The sequence below is a fragment of the Harmonia axyridis genome, chromosome 2 (genome assembly GCF_914767665.1).
Source record: "Harmonia axyridis chromosome 2, icHarAxyr1.1, whole genome shotgun sequence".
Taxonomy (NCBI): Eukaryota; Metazoa; Arthropoda; class Insecta; order Coleoptera; family Coccinellidae; genus Harmonia; species Harmonia axyridis.
The window spans coordinates 6,788,850-6,814,485 of record NC_059502.1 but is presented as its reverse complement, the minus strand read 5'-3'; the positions used below and the strand labels follow the sequence as shown (position 1 = coordinate 6,814,485).

The window sequence follows — 25,636 nt, the reverse complement described above, 5'->3', positions numbered from 1 at the left end:
ATTGAGTATTCCGACGAATGTATCTACAAGTTAACTCAGAAAAATCTGCCTAGAAGACAAAGACGTAAGGTACGTGGTTTCTGGTATCACGACACTCAATAAGTTTTGAGCCTGGCGCAAAGTGCCAGTGTCACTTTATTTCTGCGTTAGCATCAACCTCCGAAAGATGCTTGTCAAAATTTTAACATATAAAGGGTGTTTTTTTTAGAGCTATAGAACTTTAAATTGTAATAAAACAACGATGGATTATTCGATTGACATGAATTTTATTTATCCGCAAGATAATCTTGTGGCATTACATTTTGAATATGATTTCTGGCATATGACCGCAACGGCTGGCTCGGATGTAATCTAATCTGGACGTCCAATTTTCGATGACTTTTTCCAACATTTGTGGCCGTATATCGGCAATAACACGGCGAATGTTGTCTTCCAAATGGTCTAGGGTTTGTGGCTTATCCGCATAGCCCCACAGAAAGTAATCTAGCGGTGTTAAATCACAAGATCTTGGAGACCAATTCACAGGTCCAAAACGTGAAATTAGGCGGTCACCAAACGTGTCTTTCAATAAATCGATTGTGGCACGAGCTGTGTGACATGTTGCGCCGTCTTGTTGGAACCACAGCTCTTGGACATCATGGTTGTTCAATTCAGGAATGAAAAAGTTAGGAATCATGGCTCTATACCGATCACCATTGACTGTAACGTTCTGGCCATCATCGTTTTCGAAGAAGTACGGACCAATGATTTCACCAGCCCATAAAGCGCACCAAACAGTCAGTTTTTCTGGATGTAACGGTGTTTCGACATACACTTGGGGATTAGCTTCACTCCAAATGCGGCAGTTTTGTTTGTTGACGTAGCCATTCAACCAGAAGTGCGCTTCATCGCTAAACAAAATAAAATGGACGTAGTGCGCGATACGTATTCCGCACAGAACTATTACTTTCGAAACGAAATTGCACTACTTGCAAGCGTTGTTCAGGCCTGAGTCTATTCATGATGAATTGCCAAACCAAACTGAGAATAAATCACTTAACAGCTGTTAAATCGGTCGCCATCTTGAACAGTAATGCCAACTTAAGGTTATATACTTCGAAGAAAAAAACACCCGTTAGTTATTGAAGGTTAAGCGACGCTATATACAATTCAAAAATGATGGATTTTAGCGTTTTTATTACGAGGTGAATAGTGTAGTGGCATGCAGACAAATTTTCAATTCTAGAAAATGTATCTCCTCGAGCAGGACTCGAACTCGCAACCTCCGAATCACTAGTCCAGCGCTCTAACCACTAGTTTCCTCGGTGGCTTAGTGGATAGAGGGCTGGACTAGTCATTCGGAGGTTTCGGGTTCGAGTCCTTCTCGAGGAGGTACTTTTTTCAGAATCGAAAATTTGTCTGCACGCCACAAATTATTTACCTTGCTATATTCAATGTTGTTTGAAAAACGGACAAGATCAGATCAGATGTTTTGATAAAACACAGTGCAAGCAATCAATGGATTGATGAGTGTTATTCAGGGTCAGTTCCATCGACAATTATTGGAAAGTTATAGGAATATAATACTAGGTATCACTCTTAAAGGTGATTATTTGGGAAAAAAGTGTTTGTAATAGTTAGGCTTCACAATTATTGAGTGAAATTTTTGATATACCATATACTTTAGCTTGAAGGAAGAAAAATTCAACTCATTGTAAATTATTTCCTACAGAATTTCTCGATAAGTTAATTGAGAGAGAAACTCATTTTCTCTTCCGAATACCAATGATCTCTGACCTAGGAGAGGTTGCACCAAAAACGCCGATGGCCATCAATTCACTATCTTTTTTTATTCCGCGCGCTGCATAAAATTGAGGATTCTCATTTGTAGAAATGCGTTAGAAGTAACGATTCAATCATCAATTGTAATAACCGATAAGGACGTGCCACAGCCAGCGTTGCCAGATTTATGTCTGAACTTCGAACCTCGACAAATTTTTTTTCGACTTGATTTTGGTTTATCATTTTGAATAAGAAACTTTTGGATATTTTCACAGTTAACGTTTTTGACTGTATTGAAACCAAAAATTGAATAAAAATCTGTCGTTTGCCGCCCAGAGTACTCTCGGAAATATGAGACCTATTCGATTGAAATTAGAAACAAAAATCAGTTGATATACCACATTGATCTTCCTAGTTCGAGATTACGATTCATTAGGTTTTAAGGCAAAAAAAAGCTATACAATATATTTTACCGCGAAGCTCCAGGTGATAAAGTCCAACTAAATTCTTTAGTCCATGAGAAACTTCGAAATTTGAATAAATTCTCGTATGAAATAGCGCTCATTTATCCATGCACCAATTGCTCCCTTGGAGACCACATAACTGTATATAGATATATGTGGTCTTCAAGGGTTCAATTGGAGCATGCATGAATGAACGCTTGAAACGACTAACTCATCGTCAGTGCTCATTGCTTTTTCGATATTCTTAACAATTCTTCCAAGATTCTGAATATGAAAGAGCCTTGAAATTATTATTTTTTAAATACTCTTTGAATATTATCTGGTTCTGATGACGCTATCAACGCGGATTTTGAACGTTCGGTAAGAACGAGCGCTCAAAAACAAACATTGAAAGAATCACTTTATTTTTCTTCATAGTCCCCCGAAAAAATGAAGAAAAACAGAGCATTCTGAATTTCCTGTAATAACAGGAGGAACGGCAACGTTGTGGCGAATCTCTTGACATTTGAAAGGATGTCGAGGATCATCAGACGGCTAGATTAACGAAGCGCATCTCGACTTGAGAATGATGAGATTCCGAAATGGTAGAATTACGTTCGATTGTCATGGGTCGAGATGAAAATCCATTTTAAACCAGTTGTAGGCGGCTCATCTGACCTACTCCTTTGTTTCGGTATAAAAGAGAGAAAAACACTGTTTTGTGACTAGAATTTTCATTACGCTATTCCATTCAGTTGAGGGTATATCGTTTCGTTTAATTTTGACCTTATAGCTTCAGTATTCTCGAGGTTGCTGGTATAAACCTGTTTCAAGTTTCCCCAAAGCCAAAATTGGAAATTGTCATGATTGTTATCCCCACACTAGAAGATGACACATTGAGGAAAGACCTCATGAAAGACCTTCAAGAGGTGTGGTCTTGCGAAAATGCAGAAATCACTTGTTCAGTTCTTAGTCAAAGAAACTGGTTCTTCATGTCGCGATAGCTATTTTATCGTAATGGCGTAACTCTTTGAGGAAAATAATTACCAATGTTTCTACCAGAATACACAATGGGTGTGACACTATTATAGAGTCTTACTAATGATGCATCACCCAAAACGCCGAATTTACGTTCAAAAAATTAGAAAAAACCTCAAACTATTGAAAAATATCATTTTTATCATTTATTATATTTCGTAGTGTATTGATCTGTAGTGATATAATTGCTATATCGTTAGAACAACAGAAACAGATAGTAATTCAAATCTTAAACGTTAAATTCAACTGGTGTGAAAATTACTGAGGTCCTCAAACAAATCATCAGCCACATGAATGAGCTCGACCTTCGTGTTGTGTCATAAGTGCCAATGATGTGATTAACACGATATCACTGAGTGTCGATTTCGACCATTCTGTCCCAGAAATTCCATTTAATTAATCTCTGGGTTCAGTTTCAAGTACCAAAGAATCTGGGTGTAACCGCATTTACCGTATACTTCATGTACCCAGTCATTGAATTGTAAATTCACCAATGCCAACTTGAAAGTGCGTACAACGAGTAACCAGATAACTTCTTGCAGCGAAGGTGCTGTACCACATACAGAGCAGTTACGAAATCAAAAGTATCTACAGATGCTCACGATCTCCAGGTAAAGGTCGACTGGTCTCAAGAGTTGGGTCAGTGGTTGCCGGTGCGAATGCTTTTGGTTTATTATTTTCAGTAATAAACCTTTGGAAACGGCCAAGGAATACATTTTTTAACATCTAACTAGATTATCACAGTTTAGGTTTTGGAATGTGTGGAATCTTCAGAGTGATAAACATCGATAGAGGGAGCATATATCATTTTCAGTAAGCAAATTTTGTCCCCAACATGAACTATCAAATTTGACAAGAAGCGCGCGGAAATGAAAACATATCAGTGATACGATATTCCACTCAATTCGTGAGTTTCTCCACAAAGAACGCACTTCTTATGTCCCATAGTGAACCAAAGTTTCATATTAACTCAAAATATATTGAAATAAATACCTAAATATATCAGAAAACAAATTTCAAGCGCTCCAAACGACGTGGAACAACCGATGACACTAGGAGAGCAAAAGTTGCCAAACCTTGGATTTCAGCAGGTAGATACAGAAAATAATAAATATTCTACTTATTATGAATTCGACAATAAGGAAAAATATATAATATAACCATATTGGGGACATGAAGAAATTGCGTCTACTTCCTCTTTCTATGTTTATTACTGTATGGTGGAATCTGATTGCCAGTTGCACCAATGGACTAGTTTTAATTTTTTTGGTAAGGATTAATTCTTAAAATTTAAGTAAAATGAAACAAAAATGGGGAAGAATCATTGAAATATCTCCAGAAATTAAGAAGTTATGGGACTCTGAAGTTGCGCTGGGAAGAATAATTTCATAGTCTAGTGTGTGACGTCACGCCACTTACACGAGGCGACTGGAATTCGCAGAGTGCTTACGAATTCATTGGTGTACAATCACTTGTGCCGTTCGTGTCGTGTTTTGCTCGTTACACGATGGCCGAAATAAAAAAAATCCTACAAATATTGTATTCTGCCTATGTGTGCAAGCACGACAATTAAAAACCCCAATAAATTGTTTTTTCATGTACCAAATGACATGAATCAAAGGAAGAAGTGGTGCAAATTAATGAGGCGTGACTTAATTAGACCTAAAACTACTTCATATGTGTGTAAAGATCATTTTGATGTAAGTCCCTATCAGTACAAGCTGTCTATTTCTGATAATAAAAATACTTAGGTGTAAGTTGGTTTGAAATAAGTTATTGAGTAAAAATTACTTTGTCCTTTCACGAAGCCTTCTCCTTTTATGGTGACATAAAAACAAAACTCGAGTTAAAACTATACTGTACAACTACAAACGGCGCGAGAGCCTTGGCGCGGCTAAGTATTCAAACGTAATTTATGGTGTAGCGATCACAGGCAAGTGGCGTGACGTCACAGACGAGACGGAGACCAAAGACGTTCCGCGCTAAAATACGTAAAATTTTTTCACTGATTTATCAGTTTTGCTCTATATTTTAATTCTATTGTGTCAAATATAGTATTATCAACATCACTAAACTAGTCCATTGGCCAAACATTGATTAAAAATTAAAAGATTGATTACTTTCTGATTTCTTAAGAGAGATGATCTCGGTTACGGAGTCCGCCACTGGAAATTCTTCAAAATTGTTTTTCGACGATATTTTCAAATGTTTTCTTCGTGAGTGGAGATATTTTTCGTTCTAAGAGGAAAAATGAACCATAGTGTAAAATTTCCAGTGTTTTTGTCATGAAAGTCGGATTCGGCCACTCCCTGTGTAACTTGATGAAGAGAGTGGCGTGCTTCGGGATCGGCGCCTTTGACGCTAAAGTGCTCCAGATTTACAAGAAAGCGAAATTCAATCAGAAGTTTTCTTGGGGAAGTTTTTCAGTCCGAACAAAGTTAATCATTGGGTCTTTAGCCCGTTGGAGAAAAGATGTTGAATGTTAGTTGAATTTCAGCAGATGGGGCTCTTTTGTTAGAGATTTTTACTTTCTTCGAACCCGTTTCAGAAAAAAATTAACAGCCGCTGAGTTCACATTCTTTCAGGAAAATAACGGAAAAAGAATCATTTTTAATTTTGTGATATTTTTTTCACTCGAATCCTTTCCATATGTTTCTCCATAATAAACTTAATCTATACGACGGCTTCGTTTTGAAGCTATTTGACCACTGAATTTGGTCAATTTGCAGGGTCAAATTGCTCAAATTTCATTACATTTTTCTGGAGAAGAATTCAGACAATAAAAGAACTTATACTTAACTAATAACCGACCCTGCTTCTTCTAGATAGGATGGAAGTCTTTTTGAATCACTCAATTCGAGCAAACACATTAAATACCAGCAGAAAATTGCACTTAGAAGCCATTGTTTACAAACCAACTTGACAGACGTCAAGTGGTTGTCAATGTAATAAACATATTTCTATGATCTCAAGGCAATTGATATCCACTAGGATATTTGTTAAAAATTCGCAAACCTCTTGAATTCATGGTATGATTGTCGCTCAGAAGTAATATGCTCCTAAACGATCCAAGATCGTTTCATGTTTAAAATTCACCCATTTTTAAACCTTCCGCTTCATTTTAGTTGATGAGTTCCGATACATTTCGTAATTCAAATAATTATAGGTTCCTTTAAATTACATCCATAAATATGAATTATCTTCATTTCAATCATACTTCGAATTTAACCGAATTCAATTAAATTTAACAATTTAAGGTTGAGAGAAGATGGCCATGAATTCCACTTGTTCCGGAATGAATGACGAATTTCATTGTAATTGAAACAAGGATAGGAGGAATATAAAGATGGTTATCTGATGATGAGATAAGATAACCTTAAACTTTCGGTTAAATTGTATTTTTTTTAGGGGCGTCGATGGAATTATTGTAAAAGAACACTCATATCATGAAAACCAACAATTCTTCTTATACACAACAAATTATCCTGAACGTTTTATGTATTGTGTACCCTGTTATTTTATTTCATCTGGAGAATTTTCCATTGCACATAAGGGGTGTTTTTTTTAGAGCTATAGAGCTTTAAATTGCAATAAAACAACGATGGATTATTCGATTGACATGAATTTTATTTATCCGCAAGATAATCTTGTGGTATTATATTTTAAATATGATTTCTGGCATATGACCGCCACGGTTGGCTCGGATGTAGTCCAATCTGGACGTCCAATTTTCGATGACTTTTTCCAACATTTTTGGCCGTATATCGGCAATAACACAGCGAATGTTGTCTTCCAAATGGTCAAGGGTTTGCGGCTTATCCGCATAGACCAATGACTTTACATAGCCCCACAAAAAGTAATCTAGCGTTGTTAAATCACAAGATCTTGGAGGCCAATTCACAGGTCCAAAACGTGAGATTAGGCTGTCACCAAAAGTGTCTTTCAATAAATCGATTGTGGCACGAGCTGTGTGACATATTGCGCCGTCTTGTTGGAACCACAGCTCCTGGACATCATGGTTGTTCAATTCAGGAATGAAAAAATTTTTAATCATGGCTCTATACCGATCACCATTGACTGTTCTGGTCATCATCGTTTTTGAACAAGTACGGACCAATGATTCCACCAGCCCATAAAGCGCACCAAACAGTCAGTTTTTCTGGATGTAACGGTGTTTCAACATACACTTGAGGATTAGCTTCATTCCAAATGCGGCAGTTTAGTTTGTTGACGTAGACATTCAACCAGAAGTGCGCTTGATCGCTAAACAAAATAAAATGGACGTAGTGCGCGATACGTATTCCGCACAGAACCATTATTTTCGAAATAAAATTGCACTATTTGCAAGCGTTGTTCAGGCGTGAGTCTATTTATGATGAATTGCCAAACCAAACAGAGGATAAATCACTTGACAGCTGTTAAATCGGTCGCCATCTTGAACAGTAATGCCAACTTAAAGTTATATATCTCGAAAAAAAAACACCCTATATTATTTTTACTATTTTCTTTTCTATTTATTGAAGGAAAACATTAAATATGGCTGTAGGTATGTGAAGCTGTTTCCCAGGACGCGTAAAAATAAACCAGCGTACGTTAATCCAATGTTGGCCGTTATTATCGACGTATCACGTTGAATGAAACATTCAGCCGATGAAATCTTGAAAGAACTGAGGTTGATGCTCCAGGAAAAGGAGAAAGTAGACTGCTTGAATGCGAAATGAAGATGCTACCGTAATTTTATTCGCCTGCCTTGACCACGTTGGTCCAATTCGATGAATAATTTAACAGGTTAGCCTGCTATATTTCAGGTGTTTGGATGGAGTTGTTCTTTGGCTTTTAGCAAATGAGTTTATGTCACCGGTTTTTAGATATTCCACTTATGGATATGAAGGCTGTTAACATTCAGGAAAATGGATCTATCCGGTATTCGTGTACGTTTGGTTACGAAATGATGCTCTGAAAGTTGTATCGTATTCGACTTGTTTGTGAATTATGGATTTTGTGAATTTTTGATCTGTTATATCGATTTCTATGGCGGCTTTTGAATATTCAATATCGGTCAACATCTGAAGACACATGATATAACCTTTCATTTCCAGGTAAAGCAAAAAATTTATCAAATATATTCGAAAATTCATCCTTATTCTATTCACCATTTTGAAGGTTTTCCAATAGATGTTTCATTTTGATATTAAAAAAAAATTAATTATATTTTGAGAGCGAACATAGGATGTTTATTTCATTGTGAAGACAAAGCTATCAATTATAGAAAACTATATCCGCCAAATGGCCGCTATGGCTAACATTTTCATGAAATTTTCCAAGACCAATTCACACCTTTGCAGCTGTAACAGGCATAGTAAAACACATTTTTTCGGCAGAATTCGATTTTATTATTCAACATAGTTGCCTTCGAGGGCCATACAACGATTATACGGATCTTCCATCTTTGTAGTACGATTTGTCTTTCGCTTCAAAATAGGCCTAAGTTTCGGCGGTTACTTCTTCATTGGCGCTAAATTTCTTTCCAGCGAGCATTCTTTTAGGTCTGAGAACAGGAAAAAGTCGCTGGGGGCCAGATCTGGCGAATACGGTGGATGCAGAAGCAATTCGAAGCTTAGTTCATGCAATTTTGCGATTGTTTTCATTGATTCGTGAAACGGCGCATTGTCTTGATGAAACAGCACCTTTTTTTTTCAAATGGGGCTGTATTTTAACGATTTCATCCTTTAAACGATCCAATAACGCTATTTAATAATCACTGTTGGAGGTCTGGACCTTTTGAAGGTAATCTTGCGCATCCCAGAATACTGATGCCATAACCTTGCCAGCTGACTGTTGTGTTTTTCCTCGCTTTGAATTCGGTTCATGGTATGTACTCCACTCAGCTGACTGTCGATTGGACTCCGGAGTGAAATTATGGAGCCATGTTTCATCCATTGTCACATATCGATGGAAAAATTCAGGTTTATTGCTCTTGAACAGCTTCAAACACTGCTCAGAATCATTAACATGTTGTTTGCTATCGATTGATTGTGAGTTCGCACGGCAGCCATTTTGTAGATAGCTTTCTCATGTAGAAATATTCGTGAATGATATGATGTGCACGTTCAGATGATATCTTCAAAATGTCTGCTATCTCGATCAACTTTGGTTTACTGTCATTCAAAATTATTTTGTGAACTTTTTTGATTTTTTCGTCGGTGACAGCCTCTTTTCGGCGTCCACTGCGTTCGCCGTCTTCGGAGCCCATTTCACCACGTTTAAACTTAGCATTCCAAGCAATGATAGTTGATTTTTCTGGTGCAGACCCCGGAAACTCTTCATCAAGCCAAGATTTTGCTTCGACTGTATTTTTTCCCTTGAAAAAACAATATTTTATCAGCACACGAAAGTCTTTTTATTCAAATAACAAAAGAAGCTACATTAACAACGCTATATCTCAAAGAGTTATGATTGGACTGCTATTAAATTTTGACACGTATCGTTTCAAGGTTATCTAAGAATCATGTGGATTTATTATTAGCACCGCCATCTGTGCATCAGACAGGGACTCTTCAATTGGCCTTATATGTCCTTGAAAACTTCACGGTTTCCATCTTTAAGGACTTCAATCGATTGTGAAAAATTGACATAGACCTCATCGTGGTCCCAAAGAAGAAAGTCTGAAAGTGTTAAATCACAAGATCTCGGTGGCCAATTGTGATCAACTTTTCGTGAAATAACACATCCAGGACACTTTTCTATACGACTTTGCTTATGATCGACCTGCTTGAGTTTTTGTGTTAACGCTTTAAGACATAAGTCTTAAGTCCTTACAGTTTATGTATAATACGGTGTAATGTCGTTTGTGGAATGCCTAATTCTTAAGATCATTTTGAATAATGGATAAGTTTCTACTCGTCAAATGTTAAAAGATGGCAGCTTCAAAAGTGACAGCTGTCCCGATAGCGGTGTATTCAAAATAAAACCTCTTCTTGGAAACTCTTCATTCTCTTATATTCTTTCATTGAATGAACCTTAATATATTTAGTCCGCTCGGGAACCAAGCTTTGCCCACAGTATTTACTTGCAAAGCTCTCTGGCTTCTCTTGATATGGAAATTATGCTAAATTCAATAAAGCTCTTGAATATAAACTCATGTCATTAATCCCCTAGCAAACCTTCCCACTAAATGGCTCTATTCATCAGAAAACCTTCGCATCAGAAACAGATTGATACAGTTCACTGACCAGCTCCATCTATCGACAAATAAAAACTCAAACCATCAATACTTCGATAGGGAAACTCAACAGACTGGCCTATATGGAAGAACAGAGCTAAACTCGATGCCATTCAGCAGACAGTTTCATATCTAGGTAATGGGAGAAACCATTCAATCAACTATCACATAATATAGCTCTTTTGTAGGGCAGTATTGGAGGTATGCTATCCCATAAAGATTCATTTTGTCGGTATTGAGAAGCCCTATGTGTTTCTGAACTAAGGCGATTTACGGGGGGTATTAAGGGATTTTCCTCGCAGTTAATGGTATCAAGAGATCCTTTTTAGGTCCTGGAGGTTTTTGAATCGATACTCGGATATTGTATCCGCAGGGTTGGGTTTTTATTCACCTTGAGGTAGTGGATTCGATTCAGTTACATAGGCGTATAACTTTGCTTCCGTCGTTTATACGAAATTTGAGGCTTTATTGTGAAAAACTGGTTATACATTTATGATTCAAAGTATTGTCCATCGCTGGCCACTACTTTCTCCCATCTTTCGGGTAGCGTAAGAATCCCGCGTTGAAAAAAATGGACATCTTTAAAATCGATCCACGAATCGATCCAACTTTTTACTTCTTTATAAGACCGGAAGAGCCGGTCAACCAGACCGTGTGACATTGATCGAAACAAGTGATAGTCCAAGGAAGCAACGTCTGGAGGATACAGCGGATGCGGTAGGACTTCCCATTTCAACGTTTCCAAGTATGTTTATACCACTTTTGCAACATGGCATTGTCATGCTGTAAAATAACTTTATCATGTCTCTCGTAGTATTGCGATCGTTTGTTCTTCAATGCTCGGCTCAAATACATTAATTGCGTAAGATAACGATCGCCTGTGATTGTTTCAGTCGGTTTTAACAACTCATAATACATAACGCCCAACTGGTATTGCCAAATACTGAGCATGACCTTGGAACCGTGAATATTCGGATAGGCCGTAGCATGGCCGGGATATGCTCATGATTTTCTACGCTTGTGGTTGTCGTAATGAACCCAGTTTTCGTCTCAAGTTACGAAGTGATAAAGAAATCCCTTCCGTCTCTGACTTGCAAGTAACTATTTACAAGCAAACAAACTCCGTTCAACATATCTCGGCTTCAACTCGTACAGCACCCAATTTCCTTGTTTCCGAATTATTCCCATGACTTTCAGGCGTTTCGAAATGGCTTATTGCTTTACTCCCAATAATCCTGACAATTCATGTTGCGTTTGACACGAGTCCTGATCAAATAATGCCTCCAATGCATATTCGAAAACCTGCTCTCTTTCACCGCCATACTGGTCTTCGACGTCAAAATCACCGATCTTGAAGCGTTGAAACCACTCCTAGCACGTTCTTTCATCAATATCGGCCTCACCATAGGCATTTGAGAGCATTCGATGAGTCTTAGCTGCAAATTTCTTCATTTTAAAGCAAAAAATTAAAACCTCCCGCAAATGACGAGAATTTGGCTCGTAAGCTGACATGTTTAATCGAAAATAACTTTATGATGCAGAAACGAATCGACTTACATTTCGATGGCGTTATGTTTACAAATACCTAAGCTTTATGACATCTACGATCTATTTATTTTCACTACCACTTACCGCTTCAGCTGTCTATTGCAAAACGGCGGAAGCAAAGTTGTGCACCTAATAACCTGTTATATAAATTTCTTATCAAACTGTAGAGGTCAACATAAGTTTCAGTTTCACAGGGAAAATCGACCAAATGCCTATCCATGATAATTTAAATATTCGGTGGCCACCTAGCTTTTCGCATCTAACATCTTTAGACTTTTTCAATTGGTCATATTTGAAGAGTAATATTCATCATCTTGGAAATGTTGAAATTTTGAAAAAATCTAACGGTGATAAATCCGGAGACATTGGTGGCAACCGAAAAAAAATCACCTAATATTTCCTTGACCATAAAACTGACAATGAAATATGTGGTAATTTTTTTTCGATATTCTTCTCGATTATTCTCTGGTTCACGTGACGCGATAATCATGAAATTCTGCAAGAGGTTTTATATTGTCCATCTTCATCCAAATGCAAATTTTCATCTTGATAGATTAAATACTTTTCAAATTATGAAGAGAGCAAAATTTCAAACTGTCATATTTACGGAACCCACAGTCGAATTTTGCCCACTAACACACTCAACCGTGGCATTGGAAATCCAAATGTACCCTGAAAATTTCAAGTTTCTAGTTCTTCTCGTCGGAAAGTTATAGTGTAAACTGCTCACAGACAAAACTTTGATCACGAATTTGCCATCGTTTAAGACCATTTTCTGCACAAAATTCGAAAACTACAGACACCGTAAGAAAATGATACAGCGATAAAATAAGAATAAATAACTAAGATTAAAAATAATTTACCACACTGCCTTCGTAAGTAAGACAACATCATAATAAACTTCAATAGCCTCCGTTCAACCGTGTCCTAATACATTTGAAATAACGACGACTTAAGCTTCAATAAACACGGAAATAACGAAGCTTTTCCTCATTTTCTCCAAGAACACAACGACAGATGCTCCAATAGAAAATCGCTCATTTCTCACCGACAGAAGACTGATCACAATCATCGAGGATTATTAGTTTGCGACGCTTGTCAGGTCCATCATAACACAGATAATTACCATCGAGCCAATTAGGCCATAGAATCGGGAAACGAACGAGGCAGGCAGAACATCGAGAGAACGAATTCAATGCTCTCTAACATTTTACATAATTAGCAATTTGTTGCTTTATGAAACGAGATCCGATTTCTTCATCGAAGTCGAAGACTTCGAAGGACTTATTTCTGTCCTGTCTCCCATACGTCTCGGCCGATCTAATCCTTTCACGGAGCGTTTAGGATTTACGTGAATCGGTGATAGTTGATCTGTGTGCATTTGCCGTGCTCGGTGTTCGAAGTATTGAAGGTTTTGGGGATTGGATTTTGTTGCTAGGATGTGTTTGTGAACTTTTGTTGAGGTTAAGTGGTTGATTTGGTGATTTTTGGACGCGTGGAGACTTTTTGGGTGAGTAATTGAAGTTATTGTTGACGTTTCAAATGGTTTTTGAAATGGAATATAGGTTAACGATTGTTGGTACAAAGAAAGGTGCGGCAATGTTACTTGCACTTTTTAAAACGCGATAAAATTAGAGTTATGACTCAGATTTTTTGTGCTCGTTCCCTGAACAGATCATTTCGTCATAATGTATTTTATTTTCGATATTGATTACGGAAATTATCTCAAACGATAAGATACAATTGACTGATGTAGTATGTTCGTCGGAAAGACCTAGAAACTTGAAATTTTTAGGGTAGATTCGGATCTCGATTGCCACAGTTGATTGGCAATAATCCATAGAGTAATAAACATGGATAGATGGAGTAAACGCAATTTTTACATGTCCCCAACATGGTTAGATTACCTTGTCGGATTGTGATATATTTTCAAATCCACAATTTTACTATATCGTATGAATGTATTTCATATTGAATGAAATTTATTTATTTGAGTTATTCCCGATTGAATATGCAAATTTGAATATTTGGAATCCGATATATTTTCCTATTTGTCGAATTTGTAATAAGCAGAACATTTTTAATTTTTTGTATCTACTTGCTGAAATCCAAGGTTTGGCACCTTTTGCTGTCCTAATGTCATGGGTTGTTTCACGTAGTTTAGCGCGCATAAAGTTTGTTTTCTGAATTTCTGATATATTTAGGTATTTATTTCAATAAATTTTGAGTTGATATGAAACGTTGATTCCGTATGGGTCATAAGAAGTGCGTTCTTTGTGGAGAAACTCGCGAATTGAGTAAAATATCTTATCACTGATATGCTTTCATTTCCGCGCGCTTCATGTCAAATTTATAGTTCATGTTGGGGACAAAATTTGCTTACTGAAAATGACATATGCTGCCTCTGTCTATGTTTATTACTCTGAGACATAATCTGAGATTAAGGGTTTTGTAATAATGGTTGTTCGTTATTAGATTCTCCTGCTAATTTGAAAGCTAACAATTCGATCAAAATGAAAATTTGTATTTAGAGATGAAATGAGAATTTTAAGCTTCTTGTTGAATATCATGTTGATCGCGTAGGCAGAATCATAGAAAATTTGAGAAAAATATCGAAAAACATTACCCAAAAGGTATCTTCGTGACTACAAAACCAACAGAGTTGAGATTCAGCGTGTTGATATAAGACAATGATACAAAACTTCGATTAGAATTTTTAGCTGATCTGCACATCATCACAACCATAGAAAATCCAAAAAGAATATTAGAAAAAAATCGCATTATTTCCGTGAATACAGATCCGATCAGATTGAGATTTTGCATGTTTACAGGGTGTTTCAAATAAAGGTGATCCCGTCTCTAGGATAGTTAGAAAACTGAAAAATAATTGGGATTTGCTCGATGAAAATTTTCATAACGCCAATTCACGTACTCAGTGTATGAATGACGACTGAAATCGTTAAAATCGTCTGGAAACTCCACATGATGAAACTTCATTATTCTTTTTTAAATATTCTATTTGAAATAGTAACCCGAAATTCATACAACCTCGTGCAGTAAAAATAATAATCTCCGATGCAAATGAAGAATAAATTCAGCCTCAGCAGATGCGGCTGTAGATTTGACGATTCCAAAAAAGAAAAACTATTTTTCCCAATGAATGAAAGAGCATAGAGAAGGACTCGATATCACCCATCCTGGATGTTTTATTCAGTTTTCTGTGGCCTTCCATCCTCAAGCTCTCAAAGTTATAAATTTCCATCCACCTTAATTTACTGCGAAAGTTCCTCTCAATTTATAAAGCCAATCTTTTTCACTTAAATAACCCTGGCCCATCTCTCTGTCCCCCCCTTAAAAACTCATGATAAAAAGTATTGAATTCTAATTTCATTCATGTTGAGCGAGTCAGTTAATTACCCCAGATGTTCCTTTCGAAAAGATTCGAGTTATAAATTTTACGGCAAAAAAAAATCTCTAATAACTTCCTCTGGATTGTTTCACTTCAATGGGCATTGAAAAAGGGTGGAATTTTAATGTTGCTCGCGGTTTTTTGCATTCGGGGGGGAAGAAAGTTAATTGCTTAGGTCTCGATGAGATTACGATTAGTTTTACGTTGACTGTGGTCTGCGTAAAGAGTGAAAAAAGATGATTAACTCGTGTGGTACCCATACATCGGGCTTCTGCTGGAGATCAGCCTTATAAAGGGTGTTTTTTTAGAGCTATAGAACTTTAAATTGCAATAAAACAATGATTGACATGAATTTTATTTATCCGCAAGATAATCTTGTGGCATTACATTTTAAATATGATTTCTGGCATATGACCGCCACGGCTGGCTCGGATGTAGTCCAATCTGGACGTCCAATTTTCGATGACTTTTTCCAACATTTGTGGTCGTATATCGGCAATAACAAGGTGAATGTTGTCTTCCAAAAGGTTAGGGGTTTGTGGTTTATCCGCATAGACCAATGACTTTACATAGCCCCACAGAAAGTAGTCTAGCGGTGTTAAATCACAAGATCTTGGAGGCCAATTCACAGTTCCAAAACGTGAAATTAGGCGGTCATCAAACATTTCTTTCAATACATCGATTGTGGCACGAGCTGTGTGACATGTTGCGCCGTCTTGTTGGAACCACAGCTCCTGGACATCATGGTTGTTCAATTCAGGAATGAAAAAGTTAGTAATCATGGCTCTATACCGAACACCATTAACTGTAACGTTCTGGCCATCATCGTTTTTGAAGAAGTACGGACCAATGATTCCACCAGCCCATAAATCGCACCAAACAGTCAGTTTTTCTGTATGTAACGGTGTTTCGACATATACTTGAGGATTAGCTTCACTCCAAATGCGGCAGTTTTGTTTGTTGACGTAGCCATTCAACTAGAAGCGCGCTTCATCGCTAATGGACGTAGTGCGCGATACGTATTCCGCACAGAACCATTATTTTCGAAATAAAATTGCACTATTTGCAAGCGTTGTTAAGGCGTGAGTTTATTCATGATGAATTGCCAAATCAAACTGAGAATAAATCACTTGACAGCTGTTGAATCGGTCGCCATCTTGAACAGTAATGCCAACTTAAAGTTATATACCTCGAAAAAAAACACCCTATATCTATCGCTCAAACTGAACTGAATCAACAAATCACAAAACTGTCAAAAAAGTTTTTGTAGTACGAGATCTCATCTTCTTACTTGTTACTACACCTTTTACTAACGTACACTCATGCTTATTTACAACTAACTTGTTGAAATTAAAATATTTGTGGAAATGATTTTGTTTAATTTTATTCGATATTTGATTTCCATCAAGTTGAGGATCGAATCTATTAAAAATTCGTATTTCTGTTTGCAAAAAACGAAACATACATCATTTGTCGTAATTGACGGCAATGTAAGTATGCATATTTACTAAAACATCTACGTAAAACTCTTAAAAGCAATTCTATCTATAAGAAAATTCATTACCTCTGAACATATAATAATGACACACTCAATTCAATGATATAATGCAATAGTAAAGGTTCAATATTAATTTCCTTCAAGGCTTAATTAAATTATTCTACATACGATGGACGTTGTATTGATGAACATTTATTAGATTTTATTCCATTCCCATCAATATCCGACATTCAAAAACTCAACTCATATCGTAAAACATCGAAGGATATGGATATACATATATTAATTACTCTCCAACATCTAGGGTTTTGGGTCACTTTTACTTTGGCATTTTGAAACATAGATGGTTTGCATTTTTATCACTTCCTTCGTTTTCCTAATTGATAGATCATTCGACCCGCTTAGTTAATGTCACATTATAATGAACGGAATTGATTATTATAATGAATTCCTAAAAGAAAGTGAGTATTCTCCGATATTTATGAGATGAGATGAGAGTCCTGAATATGGGTTTTTTACGATACTGATTTCTAGACGAGACTTGGAGTTGGAAATTATTGCTATAAACGAAGAATATTGAGTGTTCTATTTAGAAAATCCTTTCACGATGATGGTATATGATTTGGTCTTTTCGAGCGCACGGTCGGAGTGGGGCGAGAACTATAAATAAATATTAGGTAAAATGCTGCATGTACTTTCTGTGGATATTATTAAAAGTAGTTAAACTGCATAGAGATATATTTCAAATAATGGCGAACAAGGAAGAGTTCTTCTGGGATATCGGAAATAATAATGCTAACATATTTCACTGAGAAATGCAATTTTTAAAGTTACCAGCAAGTTGAAGGTTATATTCGATGTTGAAATGGCCAATGTTCGTTGAAGTTATTTCCTGAATTTACGTAATTTTTCAATTTAAACGAGGAAATATTAGAAGACATGAGTATAGTTTTGGAAAAGTATAATTCTAGAGAATGAAATATTGGGTGCTTTGATATTCGTATGAGTTTCTTTCTTATGCTTGGTTTTATAATGCCCAAAATCTAAGAAGAGTAGGCACCGGATGTCGAAGGGACACAAATGAAGTTCAAGATCGACGTCTAAGACTAATAGCCATTAGAGACCGATTTGCGACAACACGATCTTTGGCTGATGAGTTAGGTTAGGAGAACAGGGCCATCCTGTAACTGTCCGAACGGTTAACCGCTGGATAAGGTTTTTTGTACTGCAGCATTATCGACCCCATCTTGTGATACCTCTGAAGGTTGAGCATTTCTGGCAACGATTCAGTGGTGCAGAGAACGTCAACATTAGAATGTAGAATGGCATCAGGTCGTCTTTTCTGATGAATCTCGATTGTACTTGGGTGCACATGATGGCCGAAGAAGGGTAAGACGACGTCGGGGAGAAAGACGTGAACCTCAGTTTGATGTTGAGCATCATGTACACCGGACAGTAGGCGTTATGGTATGGGGTGCTATTGCATATGCAAGTAGGTCACCTTTAGTCTTTACTTGAGGTAACATGACAGCGCTGCGTTGCCTTCAAGAAATAGTGGATCCATATGTTCTCCCTTACCTTAACCGGCTCGAATACTTCAGCAAGATAATGCCCGACCTCATGTTGCCAGAGTTAGTTCAAACTTTTTCGAAGCGACCCATGTGAATCTTTTGCCATGGTCTCCCAGATCCCCTGATCTTTCGCCCATAGAGCATATTTGGGACATCATGGGTAGAAGGCTTGGAAATTTACCCCAGCAAACAAGACTAATTAAAGGTAGTTAATTATCAGAATATGAAAGAAATTACATTGCATAGTCCACGAAAAATTTATCAATCGACTAATTGATCCGCAGAATATCAGCCCAGTGATTCCTAGATCGTTTGATGATTCGAATAACCGATTAAATGAAACGAAGAGCCTCAAACACATCCGGATGCATTTCTTATCTTCCAGCTCTCACGAACATACTCCCACAAATCTCACAAGAATATCAGCCAGTATCTGACATTTCGCAAACCTATTTGTACATTCGCTGCATGCAGATACGATTCATATTCATGAGCGTTTTGTGTCGAAAACTGGTTTTATAAAGGACCTCTCTCCGGGCATTATTTGAATAGGTGGTTTGCTGATAAACACGTTGTACGACACAATAAACGTCACCATCGACGGCTAATTAATGATATCGAGACTCCGACATCATTAATTTGGAGTATAGCTCCAGGAAATACACCCTGAAGCTCGTCAATTATCAACAATGGATGCTGATGGTTCCTGTTAGATTAGCGAGGGTTTTCTTCGCCTGCGGGTTCGTGGAATGAAGTTTTTCTAAAGGGGTTGCTATGGTGGTGATGGAGTGTGTGCAGTGCACCAGATATAATGAGGACATAGAAAAATACCTAGTGATAATCAATTTACTTTAACAATTTTCTGTGAACATGACTGTCAGGGTTGGTAGTTTATTGAAATTTCAGTAAAATCCGACTGCTGAAAAACATGTTAGACAACAGTAATATTATATTAGGTGTACAACTTTGCTTCAGCGTTTTTCGAGAGATGGCTGTAGTGGTAAGTGGTAGTCGTAATAAATAGATCGTAGATGTCATACAAAGACATCATAGAGTTATTCTCGATTATTTTTTATTTCTCGTCATCACAATGAAATCTGCGCTGGGACTCATCGAATGCTCTCAACTACCTAGGGCGAGGCCGCTATTAGTGAAAAAACGTGCCGAGGGTGGTTTCAAAGCTTCAAGTACGGTGATTTTGACGTCAAAGACCAGCATGGCGGTGGGAGAGAAGGTTTTCGAAGATGCAGAATTGGAGGTATCAATTGATCAAGACTCGTGTGAAACGCAACAAGAAATGGCAGGATCATTGGGAGTGAGGCAAGAAGCCATTTAAAATTGACTGAAAGTCATCGGAATGATTCAGAAACAAGGAAATTGGGTGCCGTACGAGTTGAAGCCGAGAAATGCTGAACGGCGTTTATATGCTTGTGAACAGTTGCTTGCAAGATAAAGACAGAAGAGATTTATGCATCGCATTGTGACTGGAGACCAAAAATTGGTTCATTACGATGATCCCAAGCGTGAAATCATGGGGATATCCTAGCTATGTTTCCACGTCAACGGCCAAACTGAATATTCACGTTTCAAAGGTCATGCTCAGTATTCGGTGGACCAGCTCAGCGTAGTGTATTATGAGTTGTTGAAACCGACTGAAACAATCGCAGACGATCGTTATCGAACGCAATTAATGCGTTTGAGCCGAGCATTGGAAGACAAACGGTCGCAATATAACGAGAGACATGATAAAGTGATTTTATAGCATGACAATGTTCGACCCCATGTTTGCGAAAATGGTCAAGACATACGATTTTTCTAAGTTGCCGAAAGATGAGAGAAAGTAGTGGCCAGCGATGGACAATACTTTGAACCCTGAATGTATAACCAGTTTTTTACAATAAAGCCTCGGATTTCGAAAAAAAACGGTGGAAGCAAAGTTGTACGCCTATGTATGTTTAATTTTTTCTTCATTGGAAATGAAACCGAATAACACGGAAGCTAATAAAGAATTCGACCCGATCGAGAAGATCAGTGAGCCTATTAACGAATTAACTAACTGTAACATGATCTGGTCTGAAAATTTCTAGTTCAGAGAATCCGTAGCACTTTTTAATGGAGTTTACTCCTCAAGGGGTTTCACAAATCAATGGTATACTTTTCAGTATAAGAACGAGCCGGATTATCTCTTTTGTTGATTGTAATCCATTTATGACAATAGTTGAAGTCAATATTACCTCGATGAAAATAAATGAGATCAAATTGAAAAAAAATGTATGATGAATTTGCTTGCAACATCGAATTTCTTTACAATTCCTCGTGTTTCACAAGTGCATCAGTTGATTTTTTTTAATATTATTTTTCATACCTTTCGAACTTCATCAATAATTTGCTTTTAGTTTCAATTTTTCGTTAACCGCTGTTCTTTTATATGGGATGAAAGCCTGAATAGTAAATGGCAATTCTGAGGCGAATGGAAGCATTTGAAACGCCTAAGATTCCAGAAAAAGTATCAAATGAGAGAATTCTAGATAGTTTTAGTGCAGATGAAAAGCTATTAACATCTATTTAAAGGCAGAAAACGGCTTACTTCTTACACATTTTGGGGAGTGATCAGTATCAATGGCTACAGTTGATCATAAAGGGCAGAATAGAGAGAAAATGAGGAATAGGACTGAGACAACACTCCTGGATGAAGAATATAAGAGACTGAACAGGAATGAATGTCCAAACGTTTTGCCATCTCCCAAAAGAAGGGGCAAATCAGCCATGTTTATCGCCAATATTCACCAATATTTGCCAATATTCAAGAGGCAATAAAAGAAAAAGCTGATCTTCAAACCAAAGTGACATGTCATTCTTCGCAAAATATTATTCTGTTTGTCTTGTTTCAAACAGAATTCCTTAGATCTTGATGTTTCCCAAAGTTACTGAGCAATTGGAATTTGTTTTTGTTCTTATGGAATGCTGAGTGAATATTCATTCTTGCAACCGTGGGATCGCACAGACTTAATTCATAGATTTCTCAGCTCGATGGACATATAAACCTATCAGCTCTATTGGTCTGTAGATATGTAGATTTACTAGCTGAATCTTGTCTAGAATAATACGATAAAATTTACACTTAGTGGATAATATATTCAATTCAGAATCAGTTGAGAATTGAATCTCATGAAGCCATATTGTGGTGAAGTGATTATTTTGCCCTTAGTTTTGGTAAATAAGGTATTTCCGTTCGAGACGAATTTCCGGGTAAGGAACGAATCAATCAAAGATGAGATCTCTGTGATAATATAACAATTTGTGGGGTGATAGGCATGGATCTTGCAAGGAAAGTGCCTCAGTGTATTACCCACAACCTTAACCCCAAAAACCTCAGGAAACCCAAACATAATTCCTTATGCATTCAATCATTCCCTCGATGGAATTCTGAGGCATATTCAATCACGAAAATTTTTCTGCCTCACGAAAACCATTCGTCATTGTCAGCTGAGATTAGACGAATATGAAAAAGTGTAATTGAAAAACTTGAATATCAGAACATTTCAGTTATGAATCAATCAATCCCGAAACTCAAAGCTCCAAGCGACAGTAATGATCGAGGGTTCTTAATAACATCTCAAGGGTACTTGCAAAAAAATAGTTGAGAGGTGATTTTGATTCATAAGAAAGTAATCTCATTCATTTTCAGAATTTGAAGTTGAAAATACAACAATTTGAAGCGGGTACAAATTTCAATTTTTTTCAAATCTAGAATGAATTATTGATTGTTCCAATTATAGGTATTGTTCATAGAGTAATAAACATAGAGAGAGGTAGTTTACGCAATTTTACATGTCCCCAACATGGTTAGATTACGTTGTCGGATTGTGATTAATTTTCGAATTCACAATTTCACTATTACATTATTAATGTTTTTTATATTGAATGAAATATATTGATTTGATTGATTCTCGATTGAATATGAAATTTGAATATTTGGAATCTGATATTTTTCCTAATGAACTAGTTTAGTGATGTTGATAATCAAAATATAGAGCAACACTGATAAATCAGTGAAAAAATTTTGAAAATCCATCAATAAATGACTGAGAAATAGATTATTTAAATTTACGTATTTTAGCGTGGAACGTCTTTGGTCTCTGACTCGTCTGTGACGGCACGACACTTGCCTGTGATCGCTACACCATAAATTACGTTTAAATACTTAGCCGCGCCAAGGCTCTCGCGCCGTTTGTAGTTGTACAGTGTAGTTTTAACTCGAGTTTTGTTTTTATGTCACCATAATGGAAGAAGGCTTCGTGAAAGGACAAAGTTATTTTTACTCAATAACTTATTTCAAACCAACTTACACCTTAGTATTTTTATTATCAGAAATAGACAGCTAGTACTGATAGGTACTTACATCAAAATGATCTTCACACACATATGAAGTAGTTTTAGGTCCAATTAAGCCACGCCTCATTAATTTGTACCACTTCTTCCTTTGATTCATGTCATTTGGTACATGAAAAAACAATTTATTGGGGTTTTTAATTGTCGTGCTTGCACACATAGGCACAATACAATATTTGTAGGATTTTTTTCAATTCAGCCATCGTGTAACGAACAAAACACGACACGAACGGCACAAGTGATTGTACACCAATGAATTCGTAAGCACTCTGCGAATACCAGTCGCCTCGTGTGAGTGGCGTGACGTCACACACTAGACTATGAAATTAATCTTCCAAGCGCAACTTCAAAGTCCCATAACTTTTTATTTTTAGAGATATTTCAATGATTCTTCCACATTTTTGTTTCATTTTACTTAAATTTTTAGAATCAATCATTAACAAAAAAATGAAAACTAGTCCATTGTAGAATTTCTAATAAGCAAAATATTCATTACTTTCTGTATCCACCTGCTGAAAACTAAGGTTTGACAACTTTTGCTCTCCTAGTGTCATCGCTTGTTTCACGTCGTTTGGCGCTCTTGAAGTTTGTTTTCTGAATTTTTGATATATTTAGGTATTTATTTCAATATATTTTGAGTTGATACGAAACGTTGATTCACTATGGGACATAAGAAGTGCGTTCTTTGTGGAGAAACTTGCGAATTGAGAGGAATATCGTATCACCGATATGTTTTCATCTCCGCGCGCTTCAAGTCAAGTTTGATAGTTTATGTTGGGGACAAAATTTGCTCACTGAAAATGACATATGCCCCCTCTATCTATGTTTTTTACTCTGAGCTTAAAAACGAATGATTTGTTGGTCTTTCTATAGTATCTATGCTCACGTCGAATCCACCATAGAATAACGCCAAGTCTCAAGAACACAGGCTGCGTTCCGAAACCTCTCCACGGAACGGAAAGGACACAGTATAAAACAAAGGATCGCGTATAAATCCGCCGAGGGGTTTTATTGGATGGTGTGTTTCCTTCGCAACACATCCCAGAAGCCTGCAATTACATCAATCATCCAAGAAACACAGTAAAAATGTCACAACGATAAATCAGAGTTTATCTCCGCATCGCGAGGATCTAGATCGTCACTCCGGGACGTTGCATATGTGACTCCATTAAAAATGGAACGTACCCAAGTGAGTGCTTTTTCCGCACGATTTAACCTAGTTTTTTCTTTCGTTTCAGAGCCCTCTGTATCGTCCCGAAGCTGCAATTTCCTCGGCTACCTGTGGTAAAGTGTCGCGATTTCTAGTGGTACGTGATCTTGGAAACTGGACTGGTTTTGTGTATTATGGAATTGGAACATAAGTAGTTTGAGTGTTGTTTTTTTTTTGAGGATTTTCTATATTCACGATGGAAACTGAGGAACTTATTAAGTTGGTGGATGGGATCTATAAGGTGAGTTCTTGATTTCTTTATTTAGATTAGTATTAGTTGATTTCGATTGCGTTATTTCATCTGTCAAGTATTTGGCATTCATTAACAACATTTCTGATGTCATTGCTGATCCGTGGGATTCAGTCATAGAGAAAAGTTATTTCTCTAATTCTGTGGTTATTCCGTTCATTCTTCCACATCTTGTAGAACAAAATCGTGCGAGAATATATCAGAAACGCACAGTTTTCATGGTTATATTTTATTATTCTATGTTGGCACTCCGAACTTTCCGCCACGGCTTTATCTGTCAATTCATCAATCTGCCTTAAAGAAATCAGTTCTGCCAACCAACATTTTTCAATGCAAAAATCACTAAATTATATTTATGGAAATATTTCATTAATTTCAATGAAAATGCAATGAATTAGAGAAAATAATGTATAATACTCGTACAGAAGGCTCATTCTACCACTCGTTCATTTCAAAACTCGCCACTTCGTGGCTCGTTTTTGAATTTTGAACTCGTGAAAGAATATCAATGCCTTCTGCTATTGTATTATAAATAACTATTACAATACAAGTTCAGAAGGCATTGATATTCTTCCACGAGTTCAAGTTTTTGAACGAGTGGTAGCATGAGCCTTCTGTACGAGTATTATACATTATTTTCTCTAATTCATTGCATTTTTATTGAAATTAATTGAATATTTCCATAAGTATCATTTAGTGATTTTTGCATTGAAAAATGTTGGTTGGCAGAACTGATTTCTCTAAGGTAAATTGATGAATTGACAGATAAAGCCGTGACGAAAAGTTCGGAGTGCCAACATACAATAATAAAATATAACCATGAAAACTGTGCGTTTCTGATATATTCTCACACGATTTTGTTCTACAAGATGTGGAAGAATGAACGGAATAACCACAGAATTAGAGAAATAAACATAGATAGAGGGAGTATACGCAATTTTTACATGTCCCCAACATGGTTAGATTACGTTGTCGGATTGTGATATATTTTCAAATTCACAATTTTACTATATCGTTATGAATGTATATTATATTGAATGAAATATATTTATTTGAGTGATTCCCGAATCAACTGCAAATTTGAATATTTGGAATCCTATATTTTTCCTAATTGTCGAATTTATAATATGCAGAATATTTATTATTTTCTGTATCTACCTGCTGAAATCCAAGGTTTGGGAACTTTTGCTCTCCTAGTGTCATCGGTTGTTTCACGTCGTTTGGTGTGCTTGAAGTTTGTATTCTGAATTTCGGATATATTTAGGTATTTATTTCAATATATGTTGGGTTAATA

At 36.7% G+C, this 25,636-nt stretch overlaps 1 protein-coding gene across 2 annotated transcripts in view; it reads left to right on the top strand.

Moving 5' to 3' along the window:
• The window catches only part of LOC123674225 (homeobox protein 2), a 262,915-nt gene that overhangs the window by 33,526 nt on the left and 203,753 nt on the right, over positions 1-25,636 (top strand). Inside the window, exons 1-2 of one of the 2 annotated variants that reach the window (XM_045609150.1) lie at positions 13,314-13,522; positions 24,121-24,333. In XM_045609150.1, coding sequence (XP_045465106.1) covers positions 24,289-24,333 — 45 coding nt within the window. In that variant the 5' untranslated portion in view covers positions 13,314-13,522; positions 24,121-24,288. Of the gene's footprint in view, positions 1-13,313; positions 13,523-24,120; positions 24,334-25,636 lie in introns of those variants that run through there. The other variant, XM_045609149.1, reaches the window with a different exon arrangement.